Here is a 21737-nt window from a genome sequence, read left to right as displayed (position 1 = left end):
TCACCGGACACCATGTGCGCACGCCGCCTTTGAAACCAAAAGCACAAAACAAAACAAACCAACAGGAACATTTATGGCCTGAAGTTTAAGTTGGCTCAGGGGGATGAGGAGTAGGTGTGTTAAAAATAAGTGTTTTAATCCTTATATAAACTCTGCAGAGACGATAAACAATCCCCACAAAACAGAAATGTCGTGCGTTTCTAGCAACACTTAAGCTTCCAAAGGCAGGGAGCCTCGCTTGGGGGCCACCCCCGTTACCCCATCCCGGCCGGCAGGCACCCACGGCACGGCCCTGCCCCCCTCTGCAGCCGTACGTTGTTATTCCTGTTTACCATTTGGGTCCAGAAACCAAAACAGTCACAGCATCCACAGGATGCTGACCGGAGTGCCCCCGGAAAGCTTCGGAGGACCAAGAACGCGGCCCGAGCAGAGCGTCAGGGGGCCCCTCCTGGCCGAGCTTGCTTCCCCGGCTGCGCGGGGCAAGGGGTTCATCCCACACACGCGCGGTGCCGGCTCCTGATCCGGCGTTTAAGCAGGTCTGCGGGGCCTGCCACATCTGCGCCCCTGCCCTGACCTCTCTCCCGGGTCAAGCTCCGAGGCAGGTGCTAGGGGAGGGGCATCTACAGGGAGAAGCAGAGCCCCAGGCTTCAAAGGGCCGGGCCGCCCAGGGTGAGGGTGTGGAGGGGCAGGCAACATCCACTGAGCACGCTATCACCTCCAGATGCTGGGCTGAGAGCTTTGGGTCCCCTCTGACCGCTCTGTCTTCAGCCAACCCCCAGGAGGTGGCTGCCAGAAACCCCCTTTCACAGCGGAGGAAACAGGGGCCGGGGCAGGGGTGGGGCCCAGCACACAGCCGAGAAGTGGCGACCAGGATTTGAACCCAGGTCCAAGAGGGTACAGCACCGCACCCGTCTCCACCCCAGGGACGAGTTGGCGGCCGCCCCGCTGCCCAGCAGCACACGAGGCCGGGCGCAAGGTGGGAAATGGGTCCGGGGCGGGGCGGTGCTGCCCCCAGACGGCTCGGCCAGAATGAGCGGCCCAGGATCCCCGGGTGGGTGGAGGAGCGGACGCCCCGCAGCCATCGGGAACGGGACGGAGGACGTGGACGGGGCGGGAGGAGACAAGGATGCCACGCTCTGCGGCCGGGACTTGAAGCGGGGGCCACAGCTGCTCACAACCGGACGGCGCGGAGCTGGCCTGGCCTCGTGGCACACAAGGAACCCCCAGAGACCGTGGCCCCGGGCACACAAGGAACCCCCAGAGACCGTGGCCTCGTGGCACACAAGGAACCCCCAGAGACCGTGGCCTCGTGGCACACAAGGAACCCCCAGAGACCGTGGCCCCGGGCACACAAGGAACCCCCAGAGACCGTGGCCCCGGGCACACAAGGAACCCCCAGAGACCGTGGCCCCGGGCACACAAGGAACCCCCAGAGACCGTGGCCTCGTGGCACACAAGGAACCCCCAGAGACCGTGGCCTCGTGGCACACAAGGAACCCCCAGAGACCGTGGCCTCGTGGCACACAAGGAACCCCCAGAGACCGTGGCCCCGGGCACACAAGGAACCCCCAGAGACCGTGGCCTCGTGGCACACAAGGAACCCCCAGAGACCGTGGCCCCGGGCACACAAGGAACCCCCAGAGACCGTGGCCTCGTGGCACACAAGGAACCCCCAGAGACCGTGGCCCCGGGCACACAAGGAACCCCCAGAGACCGTGGCCCCGGGCACACAAGGAACCCCCAGAGACCGTGGCCTCGTGGCACACAAGGAACCCCCAGAGACCGTGGCCTCGGGCAGCCGCCCCCCACTGGGGGGCTGAACTCCACTTACAGGCCACGTGCCCCGTGCCGGCTCAGAGCTGAGACAGCACCCGAGGGGAGCGGGTGCAGGAAGCAGGCTGCAGAGGGGCCCCTCCGCCACCTCCTCGGGGAGCCTGCCCGGGCTTCCTGAGCCCAGCCGCCAGCCTTCCGCCCGCTGTCTTTCTCTGCATCTTTCTCTCCATCTTAATTCTTCACGAATCCCTCATTCTGTCTCCCCTCCAGAAGGTCAGACACAGGTCAGGGGTCTCTGCCTCTTCTGCCCAAGGCCCGTAGGCAGATGGGACTCTTGAGTAAATGATGGAGTGACCCTCCCCCAGCCGCCTGGGAGCAGGTGAGGGGAGGGCCAAGCCGGCCAGCCCGGCCATGTCTGGACTCGGGCACTGCGTGGGCCCCCAGCCTCCTCACCCACAGAGGACCCCGTGCCAAGGTTGTTCTGCTGGCGAAGGGAGGAGCGAAGTGAAGGGCACTCCAGGCTCCAAGAGACCTGGGCGGCTTGGCGAGAGGCCTCGGCCCCCACGCAGCTGTGCGCCCCCAGGCCAGCCTGTCACCTCTCCATTGACGGGGGGCACGGCCACCCAACCCAGTGCCTCACAGGGTCTCCCGAGGCCCAGGGGAGGCGCCCTGGCTGGGCTGCCAGGGAACAAAGTTTCTCAGGACAGGGCATGGCCAGGCAGCAGCGATCTGCCTGGGGGGCAGAGTGGGAACCCCCCCACCCCAGCTTCTGCTCCCACAGAGCCCCATCCCTGCAGCAACCACCCATCTCCAACCTTTAGTTACCTAAAGGCGTCCAGTTTTCACCACCAGCTCAAGTGCCACCTCCTCCACGAAGCCCTCCGAGGTCTCTCTGCCCCCAGGGATCCAAACATCCGCACCCGCTGAGAACCAGCACAGCCCCGAAGACGGGACAGCAAGTCCTGCCCCATCCAGCCCAGGAGCTCCTCGGAAGGAAGCGGCAGAGAGAGCGTGTGAGACCCCTTCCGGCAGGAGTCCCCGGTCACCCTCAGAGGAAGGGGCAGGGCTGCAGCCCACCAACCCTGGGCCCTCCACTCCTGGGCCAAGGATCCTCCATCCTTCCCCTCCCTCCTCCCCCTACCTGGGGCCGAGTGGGAGGGGCTTAGGGGCTAGGGAAGGAGGGAGAGGCAAGCCCCGGGCCCTGGCATCCCACCTTCTCTACCACGGCAAGGCTCTGCAGCAGCTGGGCCGCCAGAGGCAAGGTGAGGCCAGGTGGACGGGGGAAGGCAGCTGGCCCAAGAGGCAGGCGGCGAGCCGGGGCCAGGGTCCTGCCAGCAGGCGCAAGCCGGCCAGCCGGGCGTGGGGTGGAGGTGCAGTGTTCTGAGACTTAGCGGGCCTGGCGGGAGGCCCACGCAGGTGGCCACCGTCACCCCCTTTCCAGGCAGGGAGAGCGAGGCTCAGCCAGGCCAGCGACACGTCAGCACCAGGATTCTCACGGCAGCCGAGTGGCCGAGTGGGGCCCCCTCCACTGCCATTTCAGGCAGCTCATCGGGCTGAGAGCACAGCCTCAGCTACACGTGCTGCGGGGACGAGAGGAGGTCATCCCCACGGGGCTCAGCACGTTTACTGGCACCAGGGAAGCGGCGAGGAAGCTTTGTTCCATGGATCACTTCCTGTCTGAGGAGCCCGTGCCAAGGGCTCTGGATGCAAACGGAGACGTGATTGCCAAGCGCGATGGGAACAGGGAGGGGGGAGCCCCGGGGACCAGGACACCTTCGCAGGCCCCGGGAAGGGCTCTGAGCAGACAAGCGGCAGAGAGCCGGCCCCACTGTCTGGTTTTACCCAGCCTACGGGCTAAGAAAGGTGTTTACGCTTCTAAATGGCTGGGGAGAAAAAGAACAGTATTTCGTGACATGCGGAAAGTATATGCAATTCACGTGTCATCCTCCACGAATACGTGTTGGTGCACAGCCCCTCGCGCGTTCACAGATCATCAGCGCTGCCTCGGCACGATGAGGGCCGAGGCGAGTACCCGCAACAGGACCGCCTGGCCCACGGGGCCCGAAATATTCACTGCCTGGCCCTCGACAGAACACATCTGCCAACCCCTGCTCTGGGAGGGGGCGGTAGCTGCCGGCCGGGCGCCAGGGGAGAAGCAGTCGGATTCAAGGGGCAGTCGGGCGGGAGGTCCACCTGGCGGGCTCTCAGCGGCAGGGCTGCAGGGCGTCTTCCCAACAGCACTGCCCTGTCCTGGGAAGATGCAGCCACAGACATGGCCTGGACACGGGGACGGGAGGCAGGGGCCGGAGGGCACCACCCTGCCAGGGAGGCGACATCCTCGGTCACGTGGACCTCATGGCAGCAACGGGCTGAGATGAGGCACCAGGGTGGGGTCACCTTGTGCCTACTCACCCTTGTCAGGCCCTGGGCCCGGGTGCAGCGGGGCCCCCATTCCCGGCACAGAGACGCCCCATTTCCAGGGCCCAGACCACAGACAGATGGGGATCGCCCCTCACGACGGACTCCCAGCCCAACACAGCCTTCTTCGCCGTTTCTCCCCGGCAGCCCACGCCAAAGCCAGGTTTCTGTCATCAGCACACGTGGCACAAACCAACCACGTTCCACCAACGCCAGCTTGCGCCCACCCATGACCTGCGCAGGTGATGCCCGACAGCCTTCCCTGCCAACTCCAGACCCAAGCCTCGGACCCTGCCCCACACAGCCCTGCAAGTGACCCTCCAGTCAGCAGGTCAGCGCTAAAGACGAGACCCCTGGTCCACGGCCTCTGCTCTCCCCTCCCCCATCCCCACTCCCTGCTGCACAAACTGGGTGCCACAAACCCTGCCGCCCGGAAATGCTAATATTCGGGAGACCAGCGTCTCTCAACCTTCTTGTCAATATCACCCCCCCCACCCCACCCCACCCCCCGGCAAGGAGCCTTTCCAGGCATTGTCCTAATCGCCCTCCCCGCGTGAAATTTTAATACCACAGGTGTACTGTGTATCTGTACTGTACTGTTCTCTCTGGGTACATCTGTGCTTGATGCGCAAAAACAGTACGATTTCTTCACCCCCACAGATCTGATTTCCGCCCCCTTGGGCATGGATTACATAAAATGTATTGTTAGAATTAACGTTACACAGTTCTTTTCACTTTTTTAATATGACCACCAGAAATTTTAAGAGACAAATGCGGCTCACACATTTTCTACTTGACAGCACTGATACAGACAGAAGTACAAATGTGAACACGTGCAGCACACGGACGGGGACACACACACACACACACACACACGCCTGTGTTAACTCAGAGGTGCACATGGCAGGTCTCAGCGCTGAGACACCCCAGCACAGGTGCGCCTGCAGCCAGATCCTGGTTTCTACATATGCCTCTGCACTGCGGACCCAGAGTTCCTTCCATAAACGGCTGATTCTGGAGCTGGACAAAATAAAATACAAGATGAGCTCAGATATCTTGTGCCAGGAAGGAGACAGAGCTCACAAAATGACGGGAACGTGTCAAAAAAGACACACGGAAGCAGCTTGAAGCAGTTGCCACTGGTCAAACCTGAGACCATCTGAGCGTCAAAATAAAGAGTGACATAACAGATGAGAATCCGGGAATAGAATAGGAAACCATAATCCACAGTGGCAGACAGAGAGAGGAAGGAAAGGAAAAGAGGAAGAGAAGAGAGAGGGAGGGAGGGAGGGAGGGAGGACTGATCCTGTCACTGTCTCAAAGCACCTTCTCAAGAATATTCGTGACCTACAAGGGGGATCGGAGGACCTTCGCGGCGGAGCCGTCCGGCAAACAGCGCCGGCGTCAAGTGATTAAAGCCAACACCCCCAGCAAGGGGACACTTGGAAACCACGTGCCACCTGCTAGACAGGATGCCAGGAGAAGGCAACAGCGTGGTCACTCCACCGGCTCCAGGTGCAAAGCCTGAATCCAACGCAAGAAAACGGCAGATGAACCCAAAGGGAGGGACATTCTGCAACAAAAGGGGCCTGTCACCTTCGAAAGCATCCAGGTCGGGAAAATCAAGGTGAGGCGGAGGGGCCGTCCCAGCCCCCAGGTGGACCATTTGCTGAAATGGGCATTTGTGGAGACACGCGTTGAAACTCGAGTGGATTCCAAGGCGGCACCATCCCCGCTGTTTTCCGGGTTCAGGTGGCTGTTCTGTGGCTGCAGAGGGGACCTTCTTCTGTAGGAAACACGTGAGGGTGCAGGGCACCAACGTACTCTCCAATGTCAAGATATGTTCAAACTTAAAACAAAACCTGGGGTTTCCCTGGTGGCGCAGTGGTGAAGAATCCGCCTGCCAGTGCAGGGGACACAGGTTTGAGCCCTGGTCCAGTAAGATCCCACATGCCACAGAGCAACTAAGCCCGTGCGCCACAACTACTGAGCCTGCGCTCTAGAGCCCGTGAGCCACAACTACTGAGCCCGTGTGCCACAACTACTGAGGCCGCATGCCACAACTACTGAAGCCTGTGTGCCTGGAGCCTGTGCTCCGCAACAAGAGAAGCCACCGCAATGAGCAGCCCTCGGCAACTAGAGAAAGCCCGCACACAGCCACGGAAGACTCAAAGCAGCCAATAAATAAATAAATAAATAAATAAAATCTAAAAAAAAAACCCAAAAACAAAAAAAACGAAAGCTGACTGGAAAAGAAAAGGCATCCTAGTTTCCGCTGGAATCGGCCTCCGTCTCCCTGCTCCCCAGCAGCCCAGGTGTCACACCCCTTGGCCTCGGGAACCGCGTCCCCCTGCCTGCACTTGGGAGCTCTCAGGACACTTAAAGGCCACTTCCTCATCCACAGGCACCTCAACAACCTGCTGTGTGTCCTGCTCACCTGAAAGCATTTCGGAGCAGGGACCGGGCCCTTGCCTGGCAGCGCAGGGGCTCGGCAATTATTCCTCGAAGGAAGGACGGAAGTGACACAGCAGCAAAGGGGGGCCCGGCTCGGCAGGACCCAGAGACCCCTTGGGAGGGCTCACACCAGTCCGGAGGGGGAGGGATTCACTGTCCTGGGTTCAGGGCAGTGAGCAGCGAGTGTGGCTCCGAGGGATGCTTGTTTACTAAAGCGAAGTGTGGAAAACGCAGGGTTAGAGGTACACACCCGGTACACGGGGTGGAGGGGGGCCCAAGGGCCAGGCTCGCAACGCTTCAGGATGGGAGAAGAGTGAAATCAGAGGAGGCTTCCTAGAGGAGGCAGCCACTAGACTAGCTCCTACAGGAAGAACCAGGACAAAAGGAGGGGTAGTCTTCCAGCATGGGCCCGGCACACGATGGACCCTGATGGAAAAGGCTTAGGGGAGGGGGGCGCAGGCTGGAACGCCGGCACAAGGCAGGGACGGGAAGGACTTGAAGCTGGAGGTGTGGGCATGGGGGAGCCCTCTCTGCCGTGTCCCTGCTTCCCAGCCTTGTTCTACGGGGAGGAGGCCTGCCGGGGTGGGGGGCAAGAGGCTGGGCGGGTGGTGCCCTAAAGATTCAGACTGCAGACCAAACGCAAGGGCCGTCTGCTGGCATCAGCAACCTCAGGACCTCATAACTGAAGCTGTTCCAGACACACGCGGTCTCTCATTAGCATCAGCAGATTTGGCCATACCTAATTCTTTAATTAAACCCAACGTGGCTGCCAGGCACTTTGGATAAAAAAAATAAAGCACACCCGACCAGATCCAGAAGGGCAGGACAAGGGGCAACTTGGATCTGCCTGTGAACTCTTCCTAGTACCTGGCTCTATACACAGCAAATGCTCAATAAGCGCACACGGCTATTATGCGCCTTTAGGGCCAATAACCCAGCTGAGATCCACGCAAACGGGAGGGGCACTCGAAGCGCGATACTTGGAAAACAGGAGGTCACCTGTCACAGGAGAAGCCAGAGCGGCATTCTGGAACGAGGGGACGTCAGGCAGGCCTCTGAGCTGGACGGGTCCACGTACGGGCACACGTACGGGCACACGGTGACAGCAGGAAGATGGAAGGGCCCTGCCCACTTGCCAGCAAAGTATCCAGATCCCGCAGGAAACAGGCACGCACCCCCCCTCCATCCAGCCCACGGAAACAGACACATGCTGTGAACAACCTGAGAAGCGGGCCAGGAGCACCCATCAGAAAATCAGCAAGACAGCAGAGGGAAGGCTTCTGAAAGCAGAATTTGTTCCAACAGTCCCGGAAGGGAGACCTAAGTCCAGGTTTTAGTTTTACCACTTACTACCTGTGTGATGTGGGGTAAGTCACTTGACCTCTCTGAGCTGTAGCTGTCTCATTCATGAAACAGGGGTGGCATATGCCTCCCAGGATCATGACTAGCTCAGGGCAGGGTGGGTAAGAAAGGGCGGCTGTGATTTTTCTTGTGATGCCACCACCATGGGCCAAGAGGACCACGGTGTCTTCCCTCCTCCATTGGAGGCAAGTTCCCCAGACAGCAAAGAACAGCCGCACAAACAGACCACCACGTTCCTCTCTCAAACCCTGCACAGCCGTACATGTTCAAGAGAATTGTTTCTTTAATCGTGAATACACAGATGGGCCCATCCGCCTAACCCAGCCATCCCTGTGCCAGCAAGAGACACACAAAGATGGGTGTGACCAGCCCCACCCTCCATGAGAGGACAGGCAGGAGAGACCAGCCCTCAGCCACAAGGGGCCACACCTGCCCAGATAAGATCTCTAAGGTTCATTCAGCGCGGCACTAAGGATGTTCTCTGCCCTTTCCTCATCAAATCCTCACAACCTGGTTACCAGGCAGCCACTAGTACTGTCCTCATTACATAGATTGGGAAACTGAGGCCCCCAAAGCGGTCACTACAGGGAGGTGACAGTGCCAGGTTTCAATAAGAGCATATGGCCATGAAGACACAGACACTCGCCCATCAGGGTCTCCCTACCGCCCAGCCCCGCTTGACACCCCTTCACCCGGGCTGGAGCAGGGGGGCTCAAGGAGACTGTGCCCTGTCAGCGTTGCTGGCCCAAGGATGGCTCCAGGGACCCCAGGAAGTCTCTGCACTTCCAGCGCAGGGGCTGAGCCAGGCCACCTACCACAGCCAGTGCACCCTCTCCCCCATCCTGGCCAAACACAGCTGGGAGGGGCAGCTCCAGGACCCAGCCAACCCCCCCCCCGCAGCCACCCCCGGCCGTGCCCTGGGCCCCAGCCTCTCTGCCAGTCAGCCAGGAGCCAGCAGCCAGCAAGCCTGGGCAGCCCCTGCAGTTCACAGCCAAAGGCAGACACTAGTGCTCAAGGCCTAGCTCTGCCCTCAGCAGCTCCTCCACCCTCAGTTCCCCCAGCTGTAAAATGGGGTAAGTACGTCCCAGCCCCCAGGGGGGTGAGGGCAGAGGAGAGGACTGGATCTGAGGGCACCCTGCAGCCAGGACACCCGGCCCCAGGACCTTGGGCTGCTTAGCACTGAGAGGGCCCAGGACGGCTCTGGCTTCACAGGAGCCTGGGGACCAAACGGCAGGCCAGGGCTCCCTCCCTGGGCCGTCCGCCTCCGTGGAGTGGGAGGGTGGCCCCCTGCCCCCATCTCCTCAAGACTCTTCTTGGTCAGCGGCCACCCCCATCCTCCCTGAAGGGGGGGGGGGGGATGCCCCCATCTCCTTGGAAATGCGGTCACAGCCAAAGGGCAGAGGCCATGCAGTCCAGCCTGGAAAAGCAGTGACTCACTCCATCCCCCTCCCCCCAGCCCAATTCGGCTGTCACACTGGCTTGTGAAGCCCAGAGGGTCACAGAAGAAGGGGCTGTGGGGTGAGCAGGAAGGTTGCTCCTGGGCAGTGCTGGCCAGACCTGGGGTGGCCCCCGGCCCCGCTGGGCACCCAGGGCCCCTTCAAAGGTGCTAGGGTGGGGGTCGCGGAACCCGGGGGGCAGGACAGCAGCCTCTACTCTGCTGAAGTCTCAGCCAAGGTCCCTCTAAGGGGTCAAGAAAGGCAGCGCCTGCCAGCCAAGCGGACATTTTCCTGCCTGCCCGGCAGCCACATGCGCCTCGGCCGCGACAAAGGCCACACTTGAAGGTACAGGGGAAGCATGAGGGGCTCCTGTTCCCACCAAGTCGCGCGACCCTGGGGGCCTGGCGCTGCTTGCCCCCCCCCAAAGGGTTCCGGAGGAGGCTGAGGTCGGCGAGGGGGCGGTGCCCCCAGCCCCGCCGCTCCCTTGCCGACCAGGGCTCCCGGCTCCCCGCCCCGCCGGGCCCCTCCCGCCGCGCCCCGAGCCCCTGTCTTCCAGGGCGTCCAGCCATCAGGCGCGAAGCCAGGGACACTACGCCTGACGAGGCCACCGGCGCGTTGGGATCCTGGGGTCGGCAGCGGGGCTGGGGGGGGGCACTCGCTGCGTCCCGGGGCCCAGGCCCGGGAGAGGGGGCGGCAGTGGTGAGCGCCCCGCCGGGGTTCGAGTTCCCCTCACCCCGGGAGGCGCAGGCCCAGCAGCGGGTGCTCCCAGGCAGTGCCCGGAGGCGGCGGAGGCGCACCCCAGGCTTGGGGGACTTTGCCAACTTCGTGCCTCCCGGGGTCGCCCCTCGGAGGAGCCGGTTCCGAGGCCCGGGGCGCGCCGCCTCTCCGCTCACCGTCCCGCCGCCTGCCGACGTCCCCGAGTCCGCCGCTCCGACCGGGGTCCCGGGACCGCGGACCAGGGCCCCTCCCGGCGCGCCCGGACCCTCACCTGGGACATCTGCGGCCGGAAGTTGACGTCCTTGAGGTCGATGGAGCCGGGGGAGAGGTTGTGCAGCAGCTGGCACAGGAGGACGCCGTCGCGCAGCGCCTGGGCCAGGTCGAAGACCACGGCCGAGGGCCACACGACCCGGTGGTTGGGCGGCAGGACCTTGCAGTCGATGAGCCAGCGGCCGCATTGCCGCCACTGCTCCATGGCGCCCGCGGCGCCCACCCGCCCGCCGCTCGCTGGGCCGGCCGGCTCAGGGCAGCGCTCCGGCCGAAGTGCAGCGGCCGCGGGGCATCCCGCCCGCCCGCGCGGCGCTCGGCGGCCGGGGCGGGGCTTCGCGCGGGCGGCCCCGGGTCTCCGCTGCGCCGCCGCGCGTCCCCTCCTCTTCCTCCTCCGGCTCCTAGCGGGCCGCAGCTCCCGCCCACGTGCGGTCGTGGGGCAGCCGCCGGGCAGCGCGCCGGACCCCGCTTCACACACACAAGTTCCCCCGGGCCCCGGGCCGGGCTCCGCGCAGCCCGCCGCCGCAGCGCCCCGCGATCCGCCCCGCCGGGCGCCGCATTCTGCGCTCGGGGCGCCCCGCGGCCGCCGAAGCTTCTGCCCCGCCCGAGACAAAGGCCCGGCGGGTCGCCTGCTCCGCGCGTCCGGGGCCTGGGCCGCCCTCGCCGCCGCCGCCGCCGCCGCTTTGTTCGCCCCGCCTTCGCGCTCAGCGCTCCACGCCCGGGGCTCCGACTCCGCGGCTCCGCCGCTCCAGGGCGCGGGGGGCGCGGGGGCGCGGCCACTGGCGGGGTGGGGGCGGGGCCGGCGCGCTCGCCTGGCACCTCCCCCGCCCGCCCCCTCCCCCCACTTCCTGCCCGGCTGCCGCTCACGAAAGTTGCGGAGGGCGGGGGTTGCGGCGCGGCCGGAGCCCGGGGTCCGCCGACCTCAGCGAGGGGCACCAAGATTTTGAGGAAGCTCTGCGCCCGGGGCGCGCGACCTCGCCTGTGGAGTGATGGCCGGTCGTTGTCTCTGCGTCTCTCCTGCGTTTCAGGAGGAGCTCAGGAGGTGGCCCCTGTCGCGCTGGGGGCCTCTGCACGGTCCTTCGGGAAGGACAGACCCTGGAGGGGGCACCGACTGCGCGCAGTCGTCCCGCGCCCTCTCGGTCCCCCAAGCGGCCCCCACGGGAGAACTCGAGGCGGGAGGCACACGGGCCGGGGACTCGCCCAGATCCCCTTCCTATCCTCTGCGCTGGCTAGGGACCCGCAGGAAGCTCCCCGACCTCGCACAAAGGCCGGGATTCGCCTGTTTTGAAACCCAGAGGCCTGCCACTCGCAGCTGCCCAGAGGGCAAATCCTGGCGTCCGAGATGGAAGATGTGACCTAAGTAAGTGGGAGAGAGGGAAAGAGATGCGGCCAGACCCGGCCCTGGGTAGCGGCCCGCCTCCATGCTGGCTGCGGGGTCCACTGACCGTGCCTTGAACTCCTTCCTGGGCCACGCCCTCTGGGAGGGGGTGGGCAGTGTTCTCTGGCCTCCTGTGACAGTGGGAGGGCTTCTAGAACATAAAGAGCCCATCTGGCAACGAAATGATGTGGGTCCTGGCTCAGCTGTTGGGAGCCCTGGGCTCTCAGCCGGGTGACCCTGGGCAAGTCTGATCCCCCCTCTGAGACTGGCTCAGTCATGGGGTGAGCCTGGGGGTGACCAGTCTCCGAGCATCCCCACACACTTGGGCTGAACCCTGGGGCAGCACCCGGCAGCCGTCCCTATGGCCCAGTTCCCCTCTTCCTTTGGCATTCCTGGGGCGGGAGCCAGAGCAGGTGACACCCCACCTCATTGCGAGCCCAGTGAGGGTCCCCTGAGCCCTCTGTTCTGGGCAGTGGCCTCTGCAGAGAGTCAGGCTGGCCCCTTCCCACACTGAGGAGGAAGCATGGGGACCCAGGCCCGGTTCTGGCCCATGGAGAGGAGTGGAGGAGGGGCCGGGCTCCCAGGGCACACCCCAGACCCTGGCAGGAGTAAAATCAGGCCAAGTGACTGGTGAGCTCCAAATTCCTGTCCAGGCATCCTTCCTCCGAGGAAATGGGTGCGGCACCTTCGTGAACACGGGCAGGAAGGAGCCTGCCTCAGACGGGTGAGATCGAGCCTGCCTTGCCCGAGACAAAAGGAGATGACCCCGCGGCAGCAGGCGGCTTCTCCTAGCATCACCCCGAGAAATCACAAAGCGGGGGACAGAGCCTGACTCCCGGCGCCTGCAGCTGCCCCCGCCCCCGGAGCCTGCACGGGCACCTTCCCCTGGCAGGACCCCCTCCCTCTCTGTAGCATGGGGAGCGCCCCATCCCGTCAGAATCGCTGGTGAGGACTGAACACAAGTAATTATCCAGGAGCTTTGCCCAGTGCTTGGGGCAGAATGGGGCCCCCTATTCGTGTCCTCACTGTTCTTGGCCTTCTTGCCTGGACGGGGAACCAACCTAGAGGATGAGCCGGGGCTGGGATGCGGGCAGCCACCCTCCAGCCGTCAGCACTGATGTTCGTCTGCTGCCCCCTGGTGGGCGCGGAGGGCACTGTCGCCACCTGGCTGCCCCTTGGCGGGACGCTCGCTGCCCAGCGGCGGGAAGATCAGGTTTGGCCTGGAGAATAGCCAAGTCAGGAGACGCAGGCCTCACTGCTGTGTGTTAGCCAATCACAACACCTTCCTGATCCCCAGTGTCCTACTGGGGACACTGACCCACCTGTGTACCTCACAGGGTTTGGGGGAGGCTCCGCTGGGTGGCTGAGTGTGCGTGAATGAATGACTGCACGAACGGAACCTGATAGGAACTCTCCTCCAAACACTGGGCGTGGGTGTCGTGAGCAGGTGTGGACTGTATCAACTCAGAGTACACGTCAGGAAGAGGGGACGCCGCTGCAGGACATCCTACCACCGGCCACCTCTTCTCAGACTCAGAGCGGTTTCCCGGGACCGCCCGTAGCACACCTCCAGGGGGCGCAATTCCCATCACATTCTAGAGAGATGGCACCCTGGAGAGGAGCCCACAGGCTACAAGTGAACGGTACCCTCTGGGGGTTGCCTCTCAGCTTGGCCCACCTTTAGCACCATGAGGGATGGCAGTTTTCCTTAGTGAGAAAGGCCCACACGAAGCACCGGGACAGTCCACAGGAGAGGCGGGAAGCTGGGTGTCCCAGTTCAGTGGCATAGATGAAACCCATGGGGCAGGAAGTCACATACCCCGAAGTAAGGGAGGAGGGTCACAGGCCCCCACTTACTGGGCCCCTCAGCCTCCCCCTGCGCCACCCTTGCCCCCCTTCAGTCTGTCCTCGGCAGCCAGCAAGGACCCAGTGAAACCTTGGTGAGGCCCTGCCACTCTCCTGCCCGGACGGGGGGGCCCTTCGTGGCATCCCCCTCACCAGAGAGAAAATCAAATCTCATCACTTGCAGGTCCCATGTGGTGCATTCCCTCCCCGGATGACCTCATTCCCACAGCTCCCCAGCCACGCCCAGCGGTGCCCCCACCTCAGGGCCTTTGCACCTGCCACCCCTCTGCCTGGGATTCTTGCCCAGATGGCCACATGGCTCACACCCTCACTTCCTCTGCTGACCCTCTCGCACTCTGAGACTCATTCTTCTCTGCAGTTTCCGCCACGGTGTCTGTTGCTCCGTCTCATCCCTCTAGACTGTCATCTCTGTGGCAGCGGGGGCCGTCTCTGTCCTGTCCCCAGTTCACTCCCAGCACTGCAAACTGGGCTCAGCCCCTGGTAGGTAGTCGAAAAAGAGTTGTTAAATGAAACACCAAATAAGGACCTCCCTGGCAGTCCAGTGGTTAGGACTCCGAGCTCTCACTGTGGGGGGCACGGGTTCAAACCCTGGTCCAGGAACTTAGATCCCACGAACTGTGTGGCACGGCCAAAAGAAAAAAAACTGAAATGCCAAATAAAGAAACCAACAGGTCAGCAAAGCACTGCAGCTACGACTTTAAAATCCAGTATCTTCTTCCGTAGAAGTCACAGAAATGGGTAAAACTGATACAAAGGTTTAAAAAATGGGCTATGTAATCTGTTGATGTGTAGCATATCTCACCATTGTTATGTGAATCTGTAACATTACACCCTGTGAGATTTGCACTGACTTAGCATATTATTCTAAGTATTCATGACTGTAATAGCCACTCCCGTTTCTTGAGTGCTGCGGGGCTGGCCTGAGGGCTTCGTATGTGTCACGTGGCCTCCGTTAAGCCTCACAGTGAGGGTAATAGTCATTGTTTTGGGTGGTTAAACACAGAAACCGAGCACGCTGGGAGCTGCCCAGCATCACCGAGCAAGGTGCAGAGGAGCCGGGTCCAAACGCCGGGCCTCCCCGGCAGCTGCTCATGCACCCAAATCTCGCTGTTGCAAAGGGTTTCCATGCCTGGAACCGAAAGCTGTCGGTCGACACGCTGGTTTGGGGGGACAGGAGACCAAGGAGACGGGAAAATGCTGTGCTGTCTAAAACACGGAGATCCTGACTCAGCACGTAGATCCTGAATGCAACAGCCTTAAAAGGCCAGCACGCGCATGCCCACTGCAGAAATGGGTGCAAAAGCACAGTCAGGAGCGGCAGAGCTGGCCGGGAAGGGGCTGCTGGGGACACAGCCTGCGTCCGAGCTGAAGGGGGACAGGGTGTGGAAGTGCTGCCACCGGCCTCGAGCTCCTGGAAGCCCGGTGGCTGCAGGGTCCGGGCGGGCCCCAAAGGAGCCGCCCCACTTCTGCCTCACAGGGGATGACCATCCAGCTCCAGGCCATGCGCGTCGTTATTCTGTTGTTAGGGGACGGGTCACGGAGCTTGAGGACCGGCCCAAGGTTAGGCATTGGGCAGAGGCAGGGTTGGAGCCCTGGTCTGAATCCTAAGTCTGTCTCCTGCGATGCCTCCCGCCGGGGACTTTGCTTCTGCTTCTGGCTGATGGTACAGTGGTTCCAGGGCAGCAGCACGTGGGGGCGGGAGGCGGGGGGGAATCTGAGTCCACAGCTGCCCCACAAGGCCTCCTGGGCTCCCACAGAGTCCCCTCATCAGTAGGAGTCCTCGTTGCTGGGGCAACACTGGGAATTTGCTCTGAACGAGAACACATGTGCTTCTTCATGTGTCGGGCGTGGTGCAGGCCACAGTGGACGGGCTGGAGAGCTTTCTCTGCCCATCCAAACATCCCAGGCCGTTCCTTTCCACACAGGCCTCCTCTGACAACCAGGGGGTTCCTCAGCCCAGGTTTCCCCCAGAATGCCAAGGGCTGCTGCAAGGTCTCAGTGCTTCTTAACAACAGGGCCCTTATTCCATAGCCAGGGTCTCAGGGATGCACTGGGAGCTTCTCCTGCAAAGGCCCTCCCCAGAAGCTGCAGTCCACCCATCCCTCCCACATCTCTCTATCCATCCCTCCTTTATCTTTCCACCCACCCCTCCATCCCTCCACCCATCCAACCCACCCATCCCTCCTACATCCTCCACCCAGAACACATTTACTAAGCACTGGCCTTGTTCTTGGAGCAGGGGAAGTGAAAGTTTTGACTCTTCCCAACATGACCGGGTGAAGGAATTATTCTCATGTCCAAACCACATGAACACACACATTTTGCAAATTCCATTTGTAGCTACATCATGCAAATTCAGCTGTCACAATTTCCTGGGAAACCATAGGTGTAGAAAAAGACCATCTGGCCCGCCGTGGAGTCAGATTACACCCCACTAAATTGCTGGGTGTGGGCTTTTTACGTTTTGTTTGAAAAGGCAAAATACAGACTTTTCACTGCTTGTGCTTCGACTTTCAAAATTAAGTCAAATGCCGTGGTCCATGGATTGTACCCCTGACTGTGACCTCTGACATCTCACCTCCAGTGGGGCTTGTCGTGGCACTTCCTACCCTTTGTTCCCGGCAGCTTCCTCGGAGCCCTGTTCGGGGCTTGGGTCTCTTCGAGAGGCTCCTGTGAGGTCAGGGTGCAGGGTTACTTAAGGCTCTAAGGAGGGGGGAGGGTCTCCAGGACTTAATTCATTTGTAGACGTGAGGCTGAGAAGCCGGTATTTGGGGCAGATCCCAGATGTCTGCAGTGATTTCCCATCACTGTGACCTCAGCAGGCCTCCTCAGTGAAGGACAGAGTGGGGAGTCCAGTCTGGCCAAGGGAAGCCCCAAGCCCCATGCGGCTGGTTGTGTATTACGGGACCCGAGGGGTGGCCCGGGTGCCGCTGCCATTGAATGTGGTCCTGGGCCGGCTCAGCCTTGACACTGGCTGCCAGGAGATCAGACTGTCATTGAAAGGAGGAAGCACACTGTGGTATTCAGAACACAGAGCCGGGGAGAGCCCTGGTCAGGGCAGGTCTGCCCCTGCCCTTCCTGGTGTTCAATACTGCCCTTGACCTGGGCAGGAGGGTGCCCTCCTGGGGCAACAGTCAAGGGAGTGCCTGCTAGACCCTGCTTCTGCACCCCAGCACGAGTGCTCTGAATCCTAGAGTGTGCCCATCACCCCAAAAAGACACCCCATGCCCCATAGCTGCCATTCCAACACCCTGCCCATGCCAGACCTAGCAACCGCTAATCTACTTTCAGTTTCCATGGCTTTGCCTGTTCTGGACATTTCATATCAATGGAATCATGTAATGCATGGCCTTTTTTCGCTCAGCATAATGCCAAGGTTCACTCGTGTCTATCAATAAGTACTATGTTCCTTTCTATGGCTGAATGATAGCTCCTTGTAGGTGGAATCCATTTTAATAATTCATTTTATTTTAATCCACTATACCTGAAATATTATCATTTCAACATGTAACCAACCTGAAAACTTATTAATGATACATTTTGCAGTTTACTTTTCATGCTAAAGTCTTCAAAATCCAGTGTGTATTTTACACCCCCAGCACATTTCAGCAGGAACACTAAATTGTCATCAGAAATGTTTGATCTGTTTTTAAAGTTCAGAAAATGTATCGTTGAAAAATACATTCATGTACCCAAGTTGTTTCAAATATACTTGAAAGTGTGCCAAAAACTGGATTGAGTATCCAATTTTAAGTTAATTAAAATTAAATGCAATTAAAAATTCGGCTCCTCTGTCAGGCGAACTGCATTCAAGACTTCAGAAGCCACACGTGGCTTGTGGCTGCAATCACACTGGGCAGCATGGGGTCTGTCTGAAGCCTGGTCCTGCTCCCCCAGGTGTGACATTGCAGAAGGCACATGTCCTCTGTCTTCTCGCCTTTGAGTTCATGAGACCTGCCTCCCCACGGCGGGGATTCCCTGGGATTGTGGATGTAAAGGATTTAGCACTGGGGCTGGCATTTACTGCATCAGTGGAAGCAAAGACGTTACGATGGAGGTTCTTCTCCTCCAGCACGTCAGGATCAGGCAAGTTTTGCCTGTTCCAGGAAACTGTAACAGAAGCAGGTTCCTCCAGCGTGTATGCTGGGAGCTGAGGAGGGCAGCTGTGTATCACACTTCCCCAAGGCTTGGAGGTGCCTTTCTAGTCTCTCTCCCCCGCCTGACCCCCGCAGACCCCCCACCCCTTGCAGGCGCGACCCTTCTAACCCACAAAGCTGGTCATGCTCCCTCCTGCTCAACGCTCACCCACTGTCCACACAAAAACTCAAACACCCGTGTACACAGCAACATATTCACGACAGCCGAAGGTGGACACAGCCCATGTCCATCCACGGATGATGGAGAAACCAAATGTGGTCCATCCCTAGAATGGAACGTTATTCTGCCATAAAAAAGAATGCGATTCTCACACCTGCTACAGCATGGATGAACTCCTTTCTAAAACTTCATGCTGAGTGAAGAAGGCCAGACACCAAGGGTTATAAGTTATATGACTCCATTTATATGAAATGTCCAGAATCAGTAAATGTGTAGTAAGAGAAAGCAGAATAGCAGCTACTAGGGGCTGGGGGAGGGGATGGGGCGTTACTGTCTAATGGGAAGAGTTTCAGTTTGGGAAGATGAAAAAGTTCTGGAGATGGATGGTGGTGATGGTTGCACTACAATGTGAACGTACTTAATGCCCCTGAACTGTACACTTAAAAATGGTTTAAATGATCAATTCCATGTTATGTATATTTTGCCACACATACACAAAAAGGAGTGAAGTACTGGAATGTGCTACTACATGGACGAAGCTAGAAAACGTTACACTAAGTGAAAGAAGACAGACACAAAAGCCATATATTATGTGATCCATTTGTATGAAATGTCCAGAATAGGCAAATCTAGAGGCTGAAAGTAGATTAGTGGTTGTCTAGGGCTGGGGGGACGTGGGCAAATGGGGTGTGACTGCTGATGGAGACAGGGTTTCTTTATTTTTATTTTTATTTTTTGGGGCCGCGCCACGCAGCATGTGGGATCTTAGTTCCCCAACAGGGATCGAACCCACGCTCTCTGCATTGAAAGCGTGGAGTCTTAACCACTGGACCGCCAGAGCAGCCCCGGACAGGGTTTCCTTAGATGAAAATGTTTTCAAACTGACTCTGGTGATGGTTGCACAACTGTGAATATACTAAAAGCCATTAAATTGTGTGCTTTAAATGGGTGGATTTTATACAATTATATCTCAATAAAGCTGTTTTATTAAAAAACAAACCAAAAAAGCCCTTGTCTCCCACAGCCCTCTGAGCACAGGTTCCTAGGCACGATTTTGGAGTCCCCTGCACCCCATTACAGTCCCCTCAGTCTAACCCAGCCACTTCCTAACCCCCACCCCTTACCCCAACTTCATCCTTCATGTACCTGCAATTCTGAACTGCCTGCTCCTCAACTAGAGCTGGCTCCAGCCGTGGGCTCACAGGAGCCTGGTCCACTCAGAAAATGTGTGTTTCCTAAAACCCGTCTCAGCCATCTCTTCCTTCGGGGACTGTCTCCTGCCTTCTCAGTGCCCCTCAGTGTTTTGCTTGGAGACATCTGCTGGGAGTGGGATGGACAGTGGCCTCCTCTGGGCCCAGCCTGTGGTCTCACCTCCCTGTGTCCTGCCAGCATCCAACACAGTGCCTGGCATGAATTCACTCCTTCATCCACCCATCCATTTATCCACCCATCCACACATCCATCCCATTCATCCACACATCCATCCCATTCATCCACCCATCCTTCCATCCATCCACCCACCCATCCATCCATCCATCCATCCATCCATCCACCCATCCATCCATTCATCCATCCATCACCCCATCCATCCATCCACCCATCCATTCCTTGCATCCACCCATCCATCCATCCATCCATCCACCCACCCACCCATCCATCCACCCATCCACCCATCCATCCATCCATCCATCCATCCATCCATCCATCCATTCATTCGTCCATCCATCCATCCATCCACCCATCCATTCCATTCATCCACCCATCCATCCATCTATCCATCTATCCACCTGTCCATCCACCCATCCATCCATCCACCCATCCATCCATCCATCCACCCATCCACCCATCCACCCACCCATCCATCCATCCACCCACCCATCCATCCATCTATCCATCCATCCATCCACCCATCCATCCATTCATCCACCCATCCACCCACCCATCCACCCATCCATTTATCCACCCATCCACCCATCCACCAATCCACCCATCTATCCATCCATCCACCCATCCACCCATTCATCCATCCATCCATCCATCCATCCACCCATCCACTCATTCATCCATCCATCCATCCATCTACCCTTCCATCCACCCATCCATCCATCCACCCATCCCCCATCCAACCAGAAAACACTTCTGAGCACCCGCCCTGCACAAAGTTTGCCCCTTGGTGGGGAAATGAAGCTGGCCCAGGATTATCACAGTCAAGACGGAGGTCTCAGGTGGGGGCTACAGAAGCTACACCAAGGCCTCCTGCCTCCCAGGGATGTCCCAGGGGCCCCAGAGATCAACGTGTTGTTTTTCTGAGCAGAGCTCAGTCCCCCCACTGACATAGTGAGCCCCCATCCACCCCCAACACACACTCCCACGCTTCATCCTGATGTAATGTGGTGATGCCGCTACCCCAGTAGAGGTCCCTGTGACTGAATCATCCTGCAGGTCCCCCAAGTGGGCTCAGCACTTGGGGGACCTGTAGGATCAGGAGGGGCTTCACTACGAGGGCCTTTGCAGGTTTCTTGGCTCCAACAAGTGGGAGAAGATTATGGCCCAACCCTGCAGCCAGGAGGCCAGGCTCAGTAGGAGGTGCCCCTCGCAGACCCCACCCTGGGCACACGGCAGAGCTGGGGTGGGAGAGGGCCATAGGGGGACCTCCTGAGACTTGAAGCCCCTAGGGAGAACCCCGAGATCTCACCTCTCTAGCCTTTCTCATGTGCTTGAGCTGACCCTAGGAGGGCTGGGGGCTCCCTCAGAGAGAAGGGCCACGAGTGAGGCCTCCCGAGTTCCACGCAGCCACTCTGTGCCCTTTGGCAAGCGATATATGTGTCTGAGACTCAGTCTCCTCATCTGTGAAGTGGGTACGACGGTGAACCCAGGGCAGAGGCTGCGCTGCGTGAGTCAATGAGGTCGATGCACACACAGCGCTCAGGACAGGCCTGACCCTCCACCGGCTCATGGTCAAAGGCAGTCCCAGCTCGTGTGTTTTCCCAGCCCGTAGCTTCAGGCCTCACTTGCTTTGACTCAGGAAGTCAGGGCTTCCCTCCAGTGACGGGCCTCCACTTCCCTGAGTTGTCCCAATGCCCAGAACGCAGCCCACCTGGGGATCCCAGTGCCTCCGCCACACGGGGCGTGGGGTGCTACGGGGTGCCCTCCCCACCCCCCCGCCAGGTACCAGCCCTTGCAGGCCACAGGCCATTTCTACCACCTGGACCTTGGCTCAGAGCGTGGCCCAGCTGGCCTCATCCTCCCAGGCCCCGCTGTCCCCGATGTTGCCCTGCTCGCACCCTCAGCCACTGCCGCCTGAACAAGGGTCTGTCCCTGGGTACCGGCACGTCCACCAGGATAGAGCGCTGCCATCTCACACTTTAACTTGAGCCTCACCAGGCACCTGGTTATGGTATTCTGGTCACCCACCTTCTCTCCTGCCTTTGGCCCTAGGTCTCCTCTACACCATCCCTCCAGGGTCCAGGTGCAGGTCAAAGTTCTCAAGGTCCACCCTGCCTCGGCAGCCTGTGACATCATGAACCCTGCTCACCTCGGCTTCCAGGGGCCACACCTTGATTTTCTTTGCAGTTGCCAGCGTGACAGGTCTTTGCCAATAGATGCCAGCACCAGCCATGCCCGGCCTGGCTGTGCTCTGCTCCTCCTGCTGCCCTGGCCAGAGAGGGGCAGGAAGGACCCCCAAGCCGGGGTCCAGGAATGGCCCGATGACTTCCTAGCCACCCCACGTGCCTTTCCTTCCAGGCAAA

The 21737-nt window shown here is 59.9% G+C and overlaps 1 protein-coding gene and 1 long non-coding RNA gene across 8 annotated transcripts in view; one reads left to right on the top strand and one right to left on the bottom strand.

The window, feature by feature from the left end:
- The window catches only part of VAV2 (vav guanine nucleotide exchange factor 2), a 185397-nt gene extending 174190 nt beyond the window's left edge, over positions 1–11207 (bottom strand). For 2 of the 7 annotated variants that reach the window (XM_057547696.1, XM_057547697.1), the window contains exon 1: positions 10432–11202. In XM_057547696.1, coding sequence (XP_057403679.1) covers positions 10432–10635 — 204 coding nt within the window. In that variant the 5' untranslated portion in view covers positions 10636–11202. Of the gene's footprint in view, positions 1–10431 lie in introns of all 7 variants that reach the window. The other 5 variants (XM_057547693.1, XM_057547695.1, XM_057547699.1 and 2 more) reach the window with 4 other exon arrangements.
- On the top strand, positions 9504–16036 carry LOC130708327 (uncharacterized). The gene is made up of 3 exons (XR_009008539.1): positions 9504–9788; positions 11456–11787; positions 12459–16036. It is a non-coding gene; the product is annotated as an uncharacterized LOC130708327 (long non-coding RNA).
- Positions 16037–21737: the final 5701 nt, after the last annotated feature.

This window comes from Balaenoptera acutorostrata, chromosome 6 (genome assembly GCF_949987535.1).
Source record: "Balaenoptera acutorostrata chromosome 6, mBalAcu1.1, whole genome shotgun sequence".
NCBI lineage: Eukaryota > Metazoa > Chordata > Mammalia > Artiodactyla > Balaenopteridae > Balaenoptera > Balaenoptera acutorostrata.
The sequence above is the reverse complement of the archived record's forward strand: the minus strand, read 5'-3'. Positions and strand labels throughout refer to the sequence as shown.